Source organism: Ostrea edulis, chromosome 7, assembly GCF_947568905.1.
Source record: "Ostrea edulis chromosome 7, xbOstEdul1.1, whole genome shotgun sequence".
Classification (NCBI taxonomy): Eukaryota; Metazoa; Mollusca; class Bivalvia; order Ostreida; family Ostreidae; genus Ostrea; species Ostrea edulis.
Genome location: NC_079170.1, coordinates 58,548,121 through 58,569,179, shown reverse-complemented (window position 1 = coordinate 58,569,179; position 21,059 = coordinate 58,548,121). Strand labels below are relative to the sequence as shown.

The window sequence follows — 21,059 nt, the reverse complement described above, 5'->3', positions numbered from 1 at the left end:
CTGTGTTTTCTTTATGTATCCTGTTATAGATTTTCAGTTTAAAATTAGATGATTTCAGCGAGAATATTTCTTGTAATTCATAATTACCTGTAGGTACAAGCGAACTAATTTGATCTCCACCGATAATTGATCGTAGATCATCAGATCAAAATGAACGTACAGTACCTACTTTGTGAATATTGAGAAAAAATGTCTCTAATTGCTAAATTCTCGGTATACCGGCCACCCCTGTAAACCGGCCGTTTTTTCCGGTTCGAGAGCTGGCCTGTTTAGAGAAGTTTCACTGTTGGTCTATAAGTATGCCATTATTCAGGAGAAGTGAGTCTTTGTATAGGTCTATAAGTATGCCATTATTCAGGAAAAGTGAGTCTTTGTATAGGTCTATAAGTATGCCATTATTCAGGAGAAGTGAGTCTTTGTATAGGTCTATAAGTATGCCATTATTCAGGAGAAGTGAGTCTTTGTATAGGTCTATAAGTATGCCATTATTCAGGAGCAGTGAGTCTTTGTATAGGTCTATAAGTATGCCATTATTCAGGAGCAGTGCTCCCATTACAGGAGGAAGTGTAACTTGTTCATTTTCTTTTCAGCATTACTTCATCAGAAAAGGTGGACAAGGAGAACAGATATGCTGATTTCTGTATTCTGTCTGTCCCATATCCAGGTATACATTGTAGTGATCCGATTATAAAGCTGTTCTGGTGTATTAGTTTAAATATACATCTCTTTCTGTTGGTATATCTGTCCAGGTGGAAGGGTATCAACAATTTGCATTTAGCTCATCTTTTCTAAAATTTGACTTAAAATGTTTGGAATTTTTCCATAGACTGACCACATGTACAGTGAAATTTGATATACTACTTCCTCATTGTTGACCTTTGAACTTTATCAAAGAAAGTGAGGTTTTACTATTTTGGAAATTAAAACCTCACTGGAGCCTTCAGCAAGGATTATAACCTTTTTATTTGACTATTAGCAATAAAAAGAAGGGGTTCAAGTGTACATGTAGTTTTTGTTTGATCATTTGTTACTTGTACCCGAACAAAGATGAGAGGGTCCATAGAAAAAACTGTGATACAAAAAAAGTTAAAGAGAGAGGGATCAAAAAGAAAGTCAACTACAATCCCCCCCCCCCCCCCCCCCCCCCCCCCCCCCCCCCCCCCCCCCCCGGCAGCATAAGGGGGTCCATATAAAATTATTAATTTTGTAGCCACCCCTTTAAAGGGGTCCATATAATAATGGAATATTACATTATATTAATAGTAGTGAATGTTATGAACTGTTTCTGTTATAAGTTACAAGATGTTGTATGATAAATAAAGGATATCTATATTGCGTGTTTTGATAATTGGTTTATCCTACGGGCTGTAGATGTTATATGAAACAAGCTGTAGATGTTATATGAAACAAGCTGTAGATGTTATATGAAACAAGCTGTAGATGTATGATACAAGCTGTAGATGTTATGATACAAGCTGTAGATGTATGATACAAGCTGTAGATGTTATGATACAAGCTGTAGATGTATGATACAAGCTGTAGATGTTATATGATACAAGCTGTAGTTGTTATATGATACAAGCTGCAAATGTATGATACAAGCTGTAGATGTTATATGATACAAGCTGTAGATGTTGTATGCTACAAGCTGTTGATGTTATATGATACAAGCTGTAGATGTTATATGATACAAGCTGTAGTTGTATGATACAAGCTGTAGATATTGTATGATACAAGCTGTTGATGTTATATGATACAAGCTGCAAATGTATAATACAAGCTGTAGATGTTGTATGATACAAGCTGTAGATGTTGTATGATACAAGCTGTAGATGTTATGATACAAACTGTAGATGTTCTATGATACAAGCTGTAGATGTTATATGATACAAGCTGTAGATGTTGTATGATACAAGCTGTAGATGTTGTATGATACAAACTGTAGATGTTATATGATACAAGCTGTAGTTGTATGATACAAGCTGTAGTTGTATGATACAAGCTGTAGATGTTATATGATACAAGCTGCAGATGTTATATGATACAAGCTGTAGATGTTGTATGATACAAGCTGTAGATGGTGTATGATACAAGCTGTAGATGTTGTATGATACAAGCTGTAGATGTATGATACAAACTGTAGTTGTAATATGATACAAGCTGTAGATGTTATATGATACAAGCTGTAGATGTTGTATGATACAAGCTGTAGATGTTGTATGATACAAGCTGTAGATGTATGATACAAGCTGTAGTTGTAATATGATACAAGCTGTAGATGTTATATGATACAAGCTGTAGATGTTGTATGATACAAGCTGTAGATGTTGTATGATACAAGCTGTAGATGTATGATACAAGCTGTAGATGTTGTATGATACAAGCTGTAGATGCTTTAATGGTCTGTTGTACTTATGTAAACTGTTCCACATTTCTTAATTTAATTGATTGCAGCAAGGTGTGGCTATAATCATGTAACATGTGTACATGTATTTTGAAATGTAATATTCATATACATTCTGTGTAATTTTTTATCTCTTTGTTATAGGTTGTGAATTTTTCAAGGAATGGAAGGATAATTCATATTTTGGAGAAATGATGAAATTTGATTGGAATCAGGTTTGCGTCATAATTAGACAAACTTCTGAATCATTGTAATCAGCAGACTACAGAATACAAGCTAGATTTGCATGAGTTAATTATATTATAAACCATTTTTCAGGATTATGTTGATGCCAACTTAGACATTCCAGATGATTCACTACTTAATAAAATTGGCCTAGATTGGAAGAAGTACAGAGTAAGTTTGTTTGGATGACAGTAAAATAGAACATCAGAACAGGTGTACAAGGCAATATTGGGGCGCTGATTAATGTCATGTTAGTGTATTGGGTTACCTTTATTGGGGCGCTGATTAATGTCATGTTAGTGTATTGGGTTACCTTTATTGGGGCGCTGATTAATGTCACATTAGTGTATTGGGTTACCTTTATTGGGGCGCTGATTAATGTCATGTTAGTGTATTGGGTTACCTTTATTGGGGCGCTGATTAATGTCATGTTAGTGTATTGGGTTACCTTTATTGGGGCGCTGATTAATGTCACATTAGTGTATTGGGTTACCTTTATTGGGTTAATGATATGGTAGTCACTAGATGTAAGATGTATGCATGTAAATATATGTAAGAGAAAAAGACACTAATTAATTATTCACCCCCAACCCCCACAAATGGCTTTACTCTGTCCATTCATCTACTTTTGGATATTGTAGAAATGTTGTATATTATGTAAACCTTTGCATCTGATATTTTCAGATTGATTCATTCTATTATGAGAAAGTTATGGCCATTTGTAGCTATTTAACATTTCGCCAGTATCCTCCCCACAAATAACTCTTAGGTGTGTGTTGATTTCATGTCTGTTTATCTTTCTTTTCATCCATCCATTTGTTATTGGGACAATTAACTGCCTATGGCCTTTAACAACAATTTCCTGGGTCTTTGCCACTACTGAGGGGCAATAGTATTGACTGTTTGAGGAGGCATGAAATAATTGTATACTCTTTTTTACATCATAAATATTGATAAGAATTGAATTGGAAAGAATTTAGTGTATCCTGTAACTTATAATTAAATGAAGCATGAATGATGTTAAAATTGGCGTCTTTCTGGTCATCAGCTGTACAATACAATTATATTCCTCTATATGGATTAGCCCCACCGGGGATGTTAGTCTCATTAGGGCATGTCTAGTGCAGTGTTGTTTACTAGCATGTTTGATGTATGATAATAAAGGTTTTTACTAAAAATGATTTATTTAATATGTGAAATTTAGGAGTTCAGATGGAAGTCATAGACTGTTTATTTCTTTTTTGTAGACATGGGACATAATTCAACTGACACAAAACTACATGAAATTATTTATTCACATCTTGAGGGAGGGTGAGAATATTTATCTACTGTTAAATTATGTCTAATGGATTTGAGTTGTAAGGTAGGACAGAAGCAAGTGTAAGGCTTTTACCATTTTACTTTGAATGTCCTGCTAAGAGCTTGGTTTCAGTTTATTATTTGTACATGTAGCTCATTCCTTGTTAATTGTCCTATTTACATGGCACATGTTTGTCTTGGCACAGGGAACACGGGTATCCTGGTTCACTGTATCTCGGGCTGGGACAGAACCCCCATGTTTATATCTCTCCTCCGTCTGTCACTGTGGGCTGATGGAGCTGCTCATGCTACACTCTCCCCAGCGGAGATTTTATATCTCACGCTGGCTTATGATTGGTATCTTTTTGGGTAAGTGGACATTTGGAAATTTGTACTGGTTAAAGCCATTAGTTTAGAAAATTAGTTTCTTTAGCACTGAAATTACAGTATGACTTGTATGTAAACTGATGAATGTACCCGCTAGGGATGAAAAGATACAGCACCTTTACAATTCAATACGATTCGCGATATTGTTCCTATACTGAAGATCTGTATGTTGAGGGGGCATTTATTCTCAATATTACCCCACAATTTGCAGACTGTTTGGCATCAGTTTATTCTCAATAATATCCCACAATTTGCTGACGGCATCCATTTTATAAGCATGTTGATTGAACTTGAATTGACCAATCAGAGAATCTGTAATGAAAGTAGATATTTATTATTAGCTCACCTGAGCTAAATGCTTCAAGTGAGCTTTTCTGATCTCCTTTCGTCTGGTGTCTGTCCTTAAACTTTTCATATTTTTTAATTCTTCTCAAGAACCACTTGGCTTTTCAACCAAACTTGCCACTAAGCATGCTTGGATAAAGAGAATTCAAGTTTGTTCAAATGAAGTGCCAGACCGTTTTGATCAAAGATTTACATGTGAATATGTAGGGAAATAAATATCTTCTTAAAGAACAACAGGACCATGATTAGTCATATAAATATGCAAGCATCTCCAGGTAGTACAGATTCAAGTTCAAACTGTGACCCCTGGAAGTAGGGTGGGGCCATAATAGGGAATCAAAGTTTTACATGGTAGTATACAGGAAATTAATTAAAACAAATTCTTTTCAGGAATAGCAGGGTCACACTAAATCTTATCCAAATGTTCCCAAAATATGTGATTCAAGGATTTTATACCCCTGCAACTTGTTGGGGGCATATTGTTTTTGTCCTGTTTGTCTGTCTGTCCAAAAGTTGAACCTTACTCATAACTTTTGAATGGTAAATGATAAGGCTTTCATATTTCACCCTTATTACCAGCCAGGGGCACTACGTGTATATCTAGTTTATTTATATTGAAAATAGAAGTATGGTGTAATTCGCATAATTGACAAGCTTGATTATGCAGAAATTACCCTATGCTGCTGTTGTTTTTATATCCCATAATGCAAGCAAACTAGGCATATTTGGAATTCGTATTTTGTAATGAACTTTTGTAAAATTTTCACAAGTATAGGCTTTACATTTATGTCATTGGAATTTTGCATAAGAGCAAAGTAACACGAAAGGTTTATTACTGGCATGGTGAATGTAAATGATGTAGTATTATTAATCTGTTTGAGTGGTCTCCCTTTCAGTCACAATCTTCCTGACAGAGTGAACAAAGGTGAAGAGGTATGGTGGATTGTGTGTTTTTCTGTAATTGTAAAAATAAACAAATGATAGCTCAGTATTGTACATGTATGTTAACTCAGTGGCTGTTTTAGCTATCTTTTTGATCAAGTTTGTCCTGTTTGTCTGGCATACTTTATTACTCTATATAATTATGCCCCCCTTCAAAGAAGGGGGCATATTGCTTTGCACCTGTCGGTTGGTATGTTGGTTGGTAGGTAGACCACATGTTGTCCGCTCAATATCTTGAGAATCATTCACTTGATCATAATGATATTTCATATGTGGGTTGGTTATGAGTGGAAGAGGACCCGTAATGTTTTTCAGGTCCAAAGGTCAAGGGTCAATCTACTCTGGACATAGGATTACACTGTCTGCTCAATATCTTGAGAACCTTTTGCTTGACAGACATGAAACTTGGTACACTGGTACATCTTCAGGGGAAGATGACCCCTATTGATTTTGATGTCACATGGTCAAAGGTCATAGGTCAAACTGGACATTGGAATATACTGTCCGTTTAATATCTTGAGAACTCTTTACTTGGCAGACATGAAACTTGGTACACTGGTACATCTTCAGGAGAAGATGGCTCTTATTAATTTTGAGGTCACATGGTCAAAGATCAAGGGTAAAACTGGACATAGTAATATACTGTCCACTCAATATCTTGAGAACCTTTTGCTTGACAGACATCAAACTTAGTACACTGGTACATCTTCAGGAGAAGATGACACCTATTGATTTTGAGGTCACATGGTCAAAAGCCAATGGTTGAACTGGATATAGTAATATATTGTCGCCTATATTTTAAGAATTATTTGCTTGATTGACACCAAACTTGGTACACTGGTACAGCATAAGAAGTAGATGACCCCTATTGATATTTAGGTCACATGGTCAATCCACTCTTGACATAGGAAGATATTGTTTGCTCAATATTTTGAATTGATGATACTACTATCAATTAAATGATGTGTGTGTATAACCCTTTTCAATTTTGCACCATTGAGGGCATATGTGTTTTACAAACATCTCTTGTTGCATGTAAGTTAGGTTTTTTGGGAGTAAAATTTAGGCTCTGTCCAACTTATTCATGCATACCAGTCTGAAAGTTTTTCTTGCTGCACAACTTGTGACATTTGACAGATTTTTTTATGCATTAATGTCGGTATAGTCAGTAACAATTAAAAAAAGTTAAAGTGATTGTTTAAATAGCAAAATAACAATACCAAGTACTCACCACTGTGATGAATGAAATTATATCTACTTCATCATCAGTGAGTAACTCCTAATCAAAGGACACCCCGCATGTTTCCAAAGTATACAAATTTATATGCATTTTGTCTTCCTTGTGCTTATAGTAATCAATTTTAATACACATAGTTCGTTTGCCGAAATATTGCTATAATTAGCCACAATACGGATTTAAATTTAAGCCCGATTTCAAAATGTCTCATTAAGTAGTTAGGTAGTTGCGTGGTACATCATATCGATCAACTGGTAGTGAAAATAGTGTTAAGTAGTTGTAAAAAAAACAACAACAAAAAACAAAACAAAAAAACTCAGCTTTTAGGGGCCTAATTTATTCACCATGGACAACATTTATTTTGATGTTGACAAATTTCCCGAATGTCATATGTTTTAGCCACCAATGCATACAAATAGTGATGTAAATACCCAGATGTAGCGAGGAAAGCGAATATGAAATCGGCAATTAATTGTGAGTGAATAATGTTTACATGGGTCACTGTCTAACCACTCTTTGGTAAATGTTATTCCTTTAAACATTTGTAATTAGTGTTGTTTTGGGATTTTTTAATAAACAGTGCAATTATTATTTATTTTTGGATTTAACGTGGAAATCACAATACTTTATCTTAATAATTATCATTTACATCATTGTTATTATTTTTTTTTAATTGTGATCTACACGTCGTAAGGAAGAGAAGTGGGAGCATGGCGTTATACTGTACTTGATGTTACGAGTTTATCAGGGGAACAAAATAAAGTATTATAATTCAATTTAAAGTGAGGAAATACAATATTTTGTTTTTGTAATTGAAAGTTCAAATTTGTAAATCTACCAGTTGGTAGAAACTGGGAGCACAAGTTATATATGTTACAAAGTGAAGGTTATTTGGTGCGAGTGTTTATTGAAGAAGAGAACAAAATGCATATGCTGTAGGTTTAGCAGTGCTTAGCTTTAATATAACCATTTTCTTGCAGTTTATCTGGGTCTCTGTCCAACTACTCTTCGAAAAAAATAAATGAACAAAGACGATTAGGGCTTTTTTTTGTGACAAAGTCCTTGAGCTGACAAAAAATAGTTTATGTCTTTTCCTCACACTTTCCTTCAAAAAAAAAACAAAAAAAACTCGGTCTAAATCCTTTCTACTGACAGCTAGAACACCCTTAAACAGCACAAAACACCCCGCTGCAATGTTATTTACAAGCCGTTAACATGATCATTGGCTGTTTTTGTCATTTAATCTGTTCATGAAATTGCTAACAACTGTTTTCAAAATTTCTCACTCGTTCGAGGTCGCATATGACATCACTCATCATGGTGTCTAAAATATCAAAGTAAATATGCATATCGGAAGATTTGAATTTTGTCGCTTTCAAACTTTAAAACTATGCAAAATATTTCATTTAAAACACATTTATAGTAGTTTTAGGCATGAAAAGAATTAATTTTGCTGAAAAAATTAAAAAAAAAGTTTAGAAACATGTGATGTGTCCTTTAAAGATAGCTTCGGCAGTGAGCCTATCATAAGTTTTATGCTGTAAAGACAAAGGAAAAGATAAACTGTGAAAAAATGTTTTTGTAATATATATTTAGTGAATTTAACATGAGATTGTTATTTATATAGATTGAAATTGATGTTCGAAAATATATAGGGTAATATTTTACACAGAGCTCTTGGTGTGTCCATCTACCTCCTGCCATAGATTTTAAGCTAAGACATTTGATTCATCAATGCAAAAGGAAGTATATCACAGCTTCATGATGGCTGATACTACCTTGAATAAAATTCTACAGCCCATGGCTTAAGAAAAGCACCCTACTTTAGCTTGTGAGTTGTGATGGGCATTATTATGCATTGTTTCTAGGACTCTTGTTATAAGGGGTGGATCTGTAGCTCTCTTGTTTTAATGGGTGGGTCTCTAATTCTCTTGTTATAAGAGGTGGATCTATAGCTCTCTTGTAATAAGGGGTGGATCGGTAGCTCTCTTGTTATAAGAGGTGGATCTGTAATTCTCTTGTTATAAGAGATGGATTTGTAGCTCTCTTGTTATAAGAGATGGATTTGTAGCTCTCTTGTTATAAGAGGTGGATCTATAGCTCTCTTGTAATAAGGGGTGGATCTGTAATTCTCTTGTTATAAGAGATGGATTTGTAGCTCTCTTGTTATAAGAGATGGATTTGTAGCTCTCTTGTTATAAGAGGTGGATCTGTAATTCTCTTGTTATAAGAGATGGATTTGTAGCTCTCTTGTTATAATTGGGGGATCTGTAGCTCTCTGGTCTGTCCCCTTTTTCCAGAGAGATACATTTCTGCATCTAGTTTTGAGCAAAGTGAAATGCTATAGTGATAAGCAGACAAACCCCATGTACTGTGGATCCAAATTGTATAAAAACCTTTCATGACTAATACCATGCTTTTATATACTTACAGATTTTATTTTTCTGCTTCAATTTCCTGTCATACATTACATCAGATGAATTTTCTCTCAAATCCTCAAGGTAAGATATGTATAAAGTAGTTCAGTATTTTGTGAAGCTGGTTCCTCTATGTTAAATAGTAAGCTGGTTCCTCTATGTTAAATAGTAAGCTGGTTCGTCTATGTTGAATAGTAAGCTGGTTCCTTTTTGTAGAATAGTAATATATTTTGTGAAGCTGGTTCCTCTATGTTAAATAGTAAGGGCTATTCCAGAAATAAATACATGGGGGGGTCGGGAGTCACCTTTTGTATATACCAAGCACCCATAAAAAAAAAATAAAAAATTACCCCGTGACCCATCAAATTAATAAACTCATTTTACAATGACCCATCTAATTTAAAAAAAAAAACTAACCAGACCCACCACAAAAATATTTTTGAAAATGAAAACGGTACAAATCTCGCGAGGTTCATTCTAGTCAATGACGCGGTAATGCCTGTGCGACATTGTATCACAGTAGTCTGAAGAAACGATGTCACATCAACAATCAAAGGCATCTATGGTGGGAATGTTGGAAAGATTGGGAGTCCAAAAGATGCTATTATCATGAAATGGATATGGATATGTTTTTCCACGAATCGTTCGTCTTTTAATGGAGCCCGCGCCCGGAGGCCTCTATATCACCATCACACCGACTGATAAATATAACGCATTGGTACCCTAGTATAAATCAACTAAGGTTTGCCTATTTTTATTAGAAAACGGAATACCTATTGGTTTCAAAATATTCCCAAAATCGATGCACTGTAAACTGTAATAATCTACAGAACAGAGTTCGCCGCCATCACGTCCAAAGGGACCCTACTAAACGCGCCTCTAATCTGAAGAGTGCTGTAATGGAAAATTATGCGCTGCAAAGAGCGACAACTCGAATAGTTCTATGTTACTTCCGATTTCCGATTTCAAAAGCAGCATTTCGAAAGCACGTTTTCAATTTTCCCTCCGACGTTTTGTAACCAACACGACAAGAGCGACAATAAAAATATTCTGAAAACTCAACACCCACGTGGCACAAAATAAAACAATAGAAACTACCCACTACCCATAATAAATATTTTTTTAACAGTCCAACCACGGACCAAATAAAATATGAAAAAATACGACCACCCACACAAAAAAATATCATTTGCTGCTCGAACCCAACCCCCCCCCCCCCCCCCCCCCCATTTGATCATTTCTGGAACAGCCCTAAGCTGATTCTTCTATGTTGAATAATAAGCTGGTTCCTCTATATTAAATAGTAAGCTGGTTCCTCTATGTTGAATAGTAAGCTGGTTCCTCTATGTTGAATAGTAAGCTGGTTCCTCTATGTTGAATAGTGAGCAGGGGCGCGTATTACAAAAGAACTTACGGCTTACAATAAACGTTACATACTGGAATTTTCAACTTTATTGTAAATCATTCACTCCAAATGCAAAATATTTTTAAAGAAAATATTGAAAATAAAGCCTCAGAAAAGTTTTAATTCCTTAATCTAAAGTAATGACTGTAAAATACAATTTAGGACTTGCGACTTTTGTCGTAAGTTGTTTCGTAAAACGGGCTCCTGGTTCCTCGATGTTGAATAGTGAACTGGTTCCTCTATGTTGAATAGTGAGCTGGTTCCTCTATGTTGAAAAGTGAGCTGGTTCGACTATGTTGAATAGTAAGCTGGTTCATTGAATAGCAAATTGGTTCGTCTATGTAGAATAGTAAGATATTTTGTGAAATTGAATCCTCTGTAGAATATTAATATATTTTTGTGTTGTTGGTTCCTCTATATTGAAAAGTAAACTGGTTCCTTTCTGTAGAATTGTGAGATATTTTGATAAGTAGGCATTTTATATTTTGTAAAACTGGCAAATTTATATGTTTGCAATCTATATCAGAATTCCTTGTTATTTTAAAATCAACAATCAAGATTTGTTCTTGTTATAACTAATATTGTAACAACACAGTGAACTGACTTTGAGTTTGACTAATGATGACTTACCTGTCTTTCAGTTCTGCCAGGAAAGTAAGCAGAACGGACTCAGAGTGCAATATGGATGGAGTCTTGTTAGGTCAGTATTACAGCGACTATAATTTCTATGTATTCAGGAATCTTCTGATTATTAATAATTTTGTCTTCAGTATAACAGTAACAGGGTTTTTAACCATGCAACTACCAATTTAAAGTGAACTCTGTTTACCATAAAATGCTGGATACTTTGGCAATGAATCTTTATATCCATCATTTTATATATTTGTAATTACCAATAATTGGAAAATCAGCTGATTCCCCTTATATTAATGTATGAAATTCATTTGACATGATAACTTTTTTGTAGCATGCTCTGTCCATGGTTTTAAAAGTAAGCATGATCGGGATAAATAGAAATGATATATTTGTCAGAGTCCAGTTGCACAAAAGTTAATTTTAGCTTAAAGTTAAAATCTAGTTTATAGCACAATATATAAGTGTTAGAGTTATGGCATTTTAACTGTCTGGACACAGTTGCATATTGAAAGTTGATTAGCCTTAGATTTATGACAGTTAATAATAATGCTTCATTAACTTGCTGATTTAACAGAGAGAACGGAAGTTCATTGAATTATTTAACTACCAATTAAAACAAAAATGGCAGATTTTTTTGGTTTGACAATTTGTGGAACAGTCTGGTAGTTTCAACATGAATGCAAGCTTACGTATTGTAAATCAATCTCATTTTACACAAAATCACAGTGTGGCAGAATTCATGATCACACATTGTGAAATCAACCGTATCAGAAACAAGAGGAAACGATGTGTAATGATAATCTTTATAAGATGTTTTTGTAGACTTGGACCATCGCCGATTCAGTATTCCATGTGTAATGATAATCTTTATAAGATGTTTTTGTAGACTCGGACCATCACCGATTCAGTATTCCATGTGTAATGATAATTTATAAGATGTTTTTGTAGACTTGGACCATCACCGATTCAGTATTCCATGTGTAATGATTATCTTTATAAGATGTTTTTATAGACTCGGACCATCGCCGATTCAGTATTCGAGGAAGTAACACGAGTATCAGTAGCCTAGGTAGCTGTGGTTTTGAAAATGCCCCCGTCTTCTTCACAACAAATCCAGAGGAGGATCCACATCTATCACATGGGTAAGAGGTGTAGCACAGGATCCATTTCATGAAGATATAGTGGTATAGTGTTTCACCTGAAAGTCATGTTGTAGTAGATATTCTCCTTATGCTGACAACTTTGATATTCTGAAAATAACATAATTAATTTGTTTAGGGCTATTCCAGCAAAAAACGTATGGGGGGGGAGGGACGGCAGCCGATATTTTTTTGGATGGGTGGGGGTGATTTGGGAAAATATATTTGTATGGGTGGTTGTCTTCCAGGTTAAATAAAAAACATGGGTGCCTGTGAATTATGATAAAAATGAAAACGTATCACGTTACGTTTCTTTTATTACAAAAGAAGAAGAAAAGCGGAGCCATTCTACATTAACTTAAGTACGGAAAAAAAGATTGATAAATGGGCAGATAACTCAATGTTACCGTAAACCTTTCCCCTCCAAGGCGTTACCCAACCTATTGTACCTGTCCTAAACGACCACCTGTCTGACGCAACCAACGATCATGAGTTTTACAACCTTTTCGTGTAATTTCACCTTTAAGAAACGACTGTCCATTTTTTCGATTACAACGCGATTCCTACTTTCGATTTCAGTCGAGCATGACTATTCTGGGAATTATCGCTCCTAACACTTTCGTTTTAAAATACACAGGTAATAGATCGGAGGTGATCTTCTTTAATCGGCACTCTGAATCAATTATTATACCCAAGCTATCAATTGGTTAACGTGTAATTAACATGCAGCGTCGTGTGAGGTTAATTACCAAAACCCGAGTTGTTGTTTATTTAACAAAATCAAGGATCAGGGAATCAGGACCGTTGTTTCCGAAGGTGTGAATTTCGACAGACTTTGAGATGTGCGGGGTAATTCGGATATGAAATCTCCCACCTGTTATATCATTACGTTTAACAGAGTGGAAAATTTGCCTGATTGCGATATAAATCGGGTAAATATTATGCTTGGGACTGAAATTTTAAATGGAATATTCGCGAGTTTCCTGTAGGCCTACGAGAGATTGTAGGGGGAAAAGTCAAAGGAAAAACGTCACAATCTATATGCATACACTTTGTAATTTAGGGAAATATCTATGTCTTGCACTTAAGTTGCGAGAAAACCTAACTCGTTGAAAAGTTCTCCGTTGCTTGCTTGAATTTGTACACCACTATACAATGCCATTTTAAGTATACATATTGTAACTGATGTAATAAGACACTTGTCTTTTAAAAGCAATAAAGAGAGTAACAATATATGTGAATTTAAATTTAAAGTGATATAATATATTCATATTTTATTTAGTTTTATATCATTAAAAAAAAAACTTCTTGTTATTTCAACAATTAACAAGCACCCAGATCATGACATGAGTAAAAAGGACATGCACATCTAGTCCAGAAATGATATGACAATATCCCACATCATTAGTGAAACTGTTCGTTTATAATAAGCAAACAGAGCTTAGGTTTCTACAACTCGCATGTTTCCAGAGTATACAAAATCAATTGCATTTATTCTTTCGTTTTATATGCTGAGATCATCCTTTTTTTCTCCCTACCAAAATTGCATTGGAAACCAAAATATGTAATTTTTTCTGCAATGATTGCTACTTTCGTCTCCCGATGAAACAACAAAGAAAGACATTTTATTGTTTATATTTTTTGCATTTTTAAAAATATAAACTAGAATTAAGTTCTAAAATATCATATGGTTGATCCATTTGTTACCTTAAATGAAAGTATTGAATTGTATGGGTGGTGGTGGCAGGGGAGAATCTAATTGTATGGGTGGTGGTAGCAGAGGAAAATTTAATTGTATGGGTGGCTGTCTTAAAAATAAAGTGCCTTCCCTCCCCCCCATATTTTTTTTGCTGGAATAGCCCTTATGAATTAGATATAAATTTATGTAATTTTTATTATGTTTATAAATTCATGTAAGAAACTACATTAGTCACATTTCTTGTGTGAAAATGTCTTGTAAGGTGAATGAAATAAATGTAGTACACACTTTCATAATGAAGCCATGTCTGACTAAGTCATTTCTTGTACATGCACGAACAGAAAACAGAACAGCATGCTTATTTAAGTATAAAATTACCTTGACTGTGCAGTTTGGCCATTCACTTGCTATCTCAAGGGTGATATGTGGATTTGGCATTACAAAGAGAAATTTATAAAATGTTGTTAGTGAAACATGGTCATATTGTGAGAATGGCAACACATCAAGTGGAAATAATTTGAGAATGTCAGACTGTCAACAGTCATTCAACAGTCAGACTGTTGATTACCAGAATGCTTGGTCGCAAATGTGATTTTTTAAAGTCCCTTGAGTCACTCAGGTGACCTATTGCAATCTGTTTTTGTCTGTCGTGTGTAAACTTTTCACATTTTCAACTTCTCCAGAACCACAGGACCAATTTCAACCAAGCATTCTTGGGTGAAGGGGATTCAAGTTTGTTTAAATGAAGGGCAAAAATAGGGTTGGTTCATTTAAAAATCTTCTTCTCAAGAACCACTGAGTTACAAAAGTTGAAATTTACATGAAAGTATCCTGATATAGTATAGATTCAAGTTTGTGCAAATTTCCCTGGGGGTAGGATGGGGCCACAATAGGGGATAAAAAAAATTTACATGGGGATTATACAATGTAGGAAAAACATTTATAAATTTTCTTCTTAAGAATAACAAGACCATGATGAGTCATATCAATATGCAAGCATCTCCAAATAGTGTAGATTCAAGTATGTTCAAATTGTGGCCATTGGAAGGTAGGATGGGGCCACAATAGGGAATCCAAGTTTTATATGGTGAAAAATAAGAAAAAATCTTTTGAAAACTTCTCAAGAATAGCGGGGCTAAGATTACTCCTATTGATATGCAAGCAGCTCCAAATAGTACAGATAGACTAAAGTTTGTTCAAATCATGACCCCCAAAGGTTGGATGGGGTCACAAAAGGGATAAAAGTTTTACCTGGGGATATATAGAAAAATTCTTTTGAAAAATGTTCTTTTCAAGAACAACAAGGCCATGATGAATCATCTTTAGGTAGTGCAGATTCAAGTTGTGAGATTTGGGCCACAATATGAAATCAAAGTTTTACATGGAGAGATATTCGTGTGTGTGTGTATATATATATATTATTTTATCTCTTACTGCTGAGGTGCGAGTTCTTTCAATAATGCAAAAATCATATAGTACCATATATATGGGATATATATATATATATAATAATAATAATACCATATTTATATAGCACCCTTTTCATACACTATGTACGCTCAAAGGTGCTTTACAATGCATATACCTTACAACAGAATGTTATACACATAATACATAGAAAATAAATTAAACATTAAAAGCTGTACCTATCCTCATTGTACATATAAAACATGAAAACACAAGATACCATAAATATGCTAGATAAGAATAAACATCAGTTTCAGGGCGTATTAAAATAATAATAATAATGAAATACACACACAGCATATAATGTCTCAGGTATAATACATATATATATATATATATATATAATATATATATATATATATATATATATATATATATATATATATATATATATGAAAAATCTTCTCAATAACAGCAGGGACATGATTACTCCTATTTAATATGCAAGCATCACCATGTAGTCCCAGTAGGGGGTAGGGTTGGAAATATAGGGAATCGTAAGTTTTTCATGGTGAAGAATAAAAAAAAACTTCAAAACTCTTCCTCTCAAGATAAGAGATAAATACCGGGTTTTATTTTTGATTTATATGGGATAATGTTTGGGTATTTATCAGAGCATTAAATTTTGTATTATCACTTCACCAATCTTTGACACATACTCAAATGACTGTTAAGGCCCATGAGCCTCTTGTCTTATACATTATTTAAATGATTCCTGTAGAATAGAGCTTCATAATAGTTGTATGTTTGCAGTATTATACCCCCATCATCACTGCCTCCTATATATCTACATACCTGTGTGTATTAGTGTATGTCCTATGTATCTACATACATGTGTGTATTAGTGTACATCCTATGTATCTACATGGGTACCTGTAAAATGCAAAACGAAATAGAAATGAAATCTGCCGAAAAGAAATCTGCTGAAAGGAAACGAAATCTGCCGAAATGTGTAATCATGATAATAAAAAAAGGTATCCCAGATCCCTGTGAAAGTTACCACATATAAATGAAATTCTCTTCCTGTTGATGTAGTCTTTCGGGTTGACTGATACATTTTTAAGTGGTCCATCAGTTAGCATCAAACATTGTTTGAAGAAGCTGGTATCTGAGAAAGTTGAAAGTAGGAAGACCTTTAACCTCTTATTTTATCTCTTACTGCTGAGGTGCGAGTTCTTTCAATAATGCAAAAATCATATAGTACCATATTATACGAATGCAATTCGGTAAGATATCTGTTATTAAAGATTATTATTGATATGCAGTGAGTCAAATGATAACTCTATATATTTGGGATGTTGCTATAACGGGGAATTGAAAACGGAACGGAAAATATTTTATGTAATAATATCAGGAGGAGGTCAGCATTTTGTAAAATCAAAAGGCTAATGAAAAAGGGAAGCAGAAATTACAAAGAGAACAGGAGGACATACTCAGAATCCACCGTTTGATATACTACATACAAATACACAATATCCACATGTATACATAGATTTGTCTTTAGAGCAAAAAATACTGAAACATGTAATTTTGCCCAAAGGTGGATCTAACACCAACGACACCCCACCCACCCATCATTTACTGTGTTTCCCCAGACCTCCGACCTGTGAGACTAAAATCTTCCATTCTGAAATCTGGATCCGAAACTTATTGCACGTGGTATAATTTAATCAACTTCGGATATATACTTGTGCTTACTCACACCACACACACCCTTTCCATCTCTTAAATCTTTGTATTAGTCAACCTGAAAGCCTACATCAAAGGGGAGGCAAATTTCATTTATATGTGGTAACTTTCTTAGGGGCCTGAAATACCAATTTTAATTACTTTAATTAAAAGAGCTTGGTAATAGACAATCTGTTTCATTTCGATAGGTTTCATTTCATTTTGGTGGTTTCGTTTCAGTAAATTTCATTTCACATTTTACAGGTACCTGTATCTACATACATGTGTGTATTAGTGTGTGTCCTGTGAGTGTGTTTATTGTTTAGCAGTGGTTACTTGTAGTGACAGTCATGCTTCATTGGTTTTTGAGTAGAAATCCCAGTGTCAGTATATCAGCGAGATACTCTCCGGCTGCCAACAGACTGTCTTCAGAGAATTCATCTCATTTTAACAGTATCCATTCTAATTCTTCCTCCTCCTCAAGTCCAATGGCGGTCCCCAACAATCTCCGCAAAATGGAGACCACCCGCTCAACTTCTGAAGGATGTGGAAGGTAAAGTCCAGGAGATGTTATATAATATTGTTAGTCTGTGCACTTCCTTACAGATAACATATACTGTTGACTTTGAAATACTCGTACAGAGCATGGTCTTGATTTGTAGCTGGCAGGTGGTGTCTAGTTGTGGTAGTCTTCGTGGATTGGTATCTTCCCATGATTCTCCACATTCAGTAGGGTCCAGTGGCAGCTCGGGAAGACTCAGTTCGTAAGTTTTTATGTTACCTTGTTTTATGCCTCGTTCACACGAAGAATTTGATTTGCATTAAACGCAAGATAATGCAAATTAAATCTGAATCGCATTCACATGGAGATTTTAATGCGCATTATTTTACTTCGAATTAAAATTTACGTCTCGATTTAATGCAAATTAAATTTACTTCGCATTAGCTCAGGCCTATACCATTATGTAGCCTATTGTTGTTAGCCCATCTGTCCATTCCGAGACGGTCGTTAAAACTGTCAGTATTTATAATTCTAACATTAATGAAAGCACATTTTACAACTACCTGAAGAATTACTATATTGATAATGTTAACATGCAACTAAAAAAAAACCACTGAATTCTCTAATCATGGAAAATTACTATTTTATAGTAAAATTAGAAGGAATTACCAGACTATTCGAAATTTTTAAAAAAAAAAAAGAAGAAAAATTGTGAAATTAGCACACTCAAGATTAACCAAGCTAAGAATATCTGTCCACCCTCTAGAAATTGAAACTGGTAAATATTCAAAACCATGTTTTCTAAAAGAATGTCATTTTTGTCACTTTTGTATAGCTACTGTTGAAGATGAATTACATTTTTTATATGACTGCTTCATGTATAAAGATATAAGAAAGAAGTATTACCCTTTCAACACTTACAATTCAATTCAAAAGATAATATATCAAAGGAAAACCATTGTAAAGCACTATGCAACCCTGTCAATGTAGTTCATGCTTGAAGGTAATGTGAATTTTTACATGATTGTTTTGAATTATGCAATAAAGTAAAGTGCTATTATATTCTCCCTCACTTTGTTCGTCCGAATATAAATTAATTAGATGCTAATTACCAAAAAACAAGAAACTATATAGTATAAGTAGGATGGCAGCTCGCTAGCACTTTATTCATCACTCGTAATGTCCTTAAGAAATATATCGCAAACAAAACTACTCATGTTAATACACATCAATATATACACAGATTAATGTCATCTGATAAATGGTTACTATCCGCCATAGAAATATTGTAAAATTTACCTGTACGTAGAACTAGCGAGCGTGCTTAGAATGCCGCACAAACACATGTTCGCCTATTTATATGCCTTCACCACGTGACCAATACAAATGATATTCGAACCCGACTACCTATAAAACACCCGCATATAATTATAATAATGCAGGGGCTAAGCCCATTTTGGGTCCGAACTTTGTGATACCATAAATATAGAGTTCAGGCCTAAAACGGGCTTGACCCCTGTGTGCTGTAATTATACTACTGTTAAATACAACATTAAATTGCATATGTACCGGTATACAGTTTGACGTTGCATGTACATGTCAAATATATATACATGCATTTGCATGTATGTATATGAACTGTTAGTATGTTTACAGGGGCGGATCCATGAATTGTGGTTACGGGGGGCGCCACTTTATGAGGCAGGGGGTCTGCCAGTGGGACCAGGGCAAAGCCCTGATGGGGGCCCAGGGGGCAAAGCCCTCGGAAGCTCCTGGATTTTACAGAGCTTGAAATGTGTCTCCTATTTAGTCATTTGTACTATTTTCTATCATTTTTTTATAAGGTGAAATTAGTAAAAATAACAAATTTTAAGGGTTTTTGGAAAACATTAAGTTCTCCCAATAAAGTAATTCAAGAAATCAAAAGATTTTGTCATTTATTTCTTCGGGAGTGGAAGAAATTATTGCTTCTTCTATCATTTAGTACATGTACATTTTTCTAAACATGATACCACAATTTACCTTAAATTTGAAAAATTTTAAGGAGGGGGGGGGGGCAAAAATCTTCCACTGTAGTTAGGTTATTACCATTATATATGATCCAGTGATATGGAAAAGGGGGGGGGGGGGGATGGTTCAAAAAGATGATCTAGAAACTGCACTATATCATATCCCACAATTCGATGAAAATAAATATATGTATCACCCAGTGCTAATTAATCTTTTATTTAACTTCTACATGAAAAAAGAAATGGCATACAAATTGGCAGTATGTTGAAAAACTACAATCCCCCCCCCCCCCCCCCCCCCCCCCCCCCCCCCTCTAGATCCACCAATGAGACGGAGAGTATATTTTAAAGGCAAACACTTACGTGCGGGTATTACTGTCTTATGACAGCATCTAGTTAGATAATATCAGATGTAAATCTGTGCTCTGCATAGGCATACTGAGTAATACATGTATATGAAAGAAATTGCTTTAAAATACTATAAAAATGTTTTAAAATAGTGATAATATGATTTTCCTTTTTACATTTTAACAAATATGCCGCTCATTGTTAAATTTTTTATACCATATGACATCATAGTAGACTTATAATACGTATTAGTAATTAAAAATTACGTCACAACAGTAGTCAGCAGAATGGTGAAAGAGACGTTCCGAGGCTTTTAAAATTGGGCTCATGAAGAAGCAATATATTGTCTAGAGTGAATGCTGGTTGTCAGATGAAATAACAAGTATTTTCTTGGGAACATATAAATAAACACGACAAAACTTCTTGCATGTAGATCAGTTGCATGTAGATTGTTAACATAATTATATATAGTGTTTTAAACAATTAATTCTATATCTACACAATATTCATTAAAATATCCAGAAAATAATTTTCAATGATATAGTCTATTCTTTCATTTATATAGCGCATTCTTTAATTTAGAGATGCATATGAATTTAATACGCATTAGTTTACTTCGCATTAAATATTACTGCCCCGTGTGAACACTATTTAATTCAAATTAATTTAATGCACATTATTTTACTTCGCATCAAATTTAGTGCAAAGTAAAATTTAATGCGCATTCGTGTGAACGAGGCATTAGTTTCTGAATTGAAGGGATTGTGAAAGTACTGATGTGTTTTTTACTACATATCAGATTATCTTTTTCGTCAGACTAATTGTTCTATTATTGAACAGATGCCAGGAAGCCATAGAATATGTTGAAAGCACAAGACATAAAAAACTGGATGCAGTGCGAAGAATTTTCCATAATGCTTATGTTAATAA

The 21,059-nt window shown here is 34.4% G+C and overlaps 1 protein-coding gene and 1 long non-coding RNA gene across 5 annotated transcripts in view; one reads left to right on the top strand and one right to left on the bottom strand.

The window, feature by feature from the left end:
• LOC125654293 (myotubularin-related protein 14-like) overlaps window positions 1-21,059 on the top strand; it is a 33,321-nt gene that overhangs the window by 11,846 nt on the left and 416 nt on the right. For 2 of the 4 annotated variants that reach the window (XM_048884168.2, XM_056144824.1), the window contains exons 7-18: window positions 591-664; window positions 2,549-2,619; window positions 2,723-2,800; window positions 3,877-3,940; window positions 4,135-4,297; window positions 5,557-5,593; window positions 9,273-9,340; window positions 11,303-11,361; window positions 12,310-12,439; window positions 17,641-17,823; window positions 17,933-18,034; window positions 20,970-21,059. The exon at window positions 20,970-21,059 is cut by the window's right edge and continues 416 nt beyond it. In XM_048884168.2, coding sequence (XP_048740125.1) covers window positions 591-664; window positions 2,549-2,619; window positions 2,723-2,800; window positions 3,877-3,940; window positions 4,135-4,297; window positions 5,557-5,593; window positions 9,273-9,340; window positions 11,303-11,361; window positions 12,310-12,439; window positions 17,641-17,823; window positions 17,933-18,034; window positions 20,970-21,059 — 1,119 coding nt within the window. The remainder of the gene's footprint in view (window positions 1-590; window positions 665-2,548; window positions 2,620-2,722; window positions 2,801-3,876; window positions 3,941-4,134; window positions 4,298-5,556; window positions 5,594-9,272; window positions 9,341-11,302; window positions 11,362-12,309; window positions 12,440-17,640; window positions 17,824-17,932; window positions 18,035-20,969) is intronic. The other 2 variants (XM_048884170.2, XM_048884169.2) reach the window with 2 other exon arrangements.
• LOC130048276 (uncharacterized) lies at window positions 12,087-15,806 on the bottom strand. Its single transcript, XR_008797123.1, has 2 exons — window positions 12,844-15,806; window positions 12,087-12,547 (listed from the first exon to the last, which is right to left on the bottom strand). It is a non-coding gene; the product is annotated as an uncharacterized LOC130048276 (long non-coding RNA).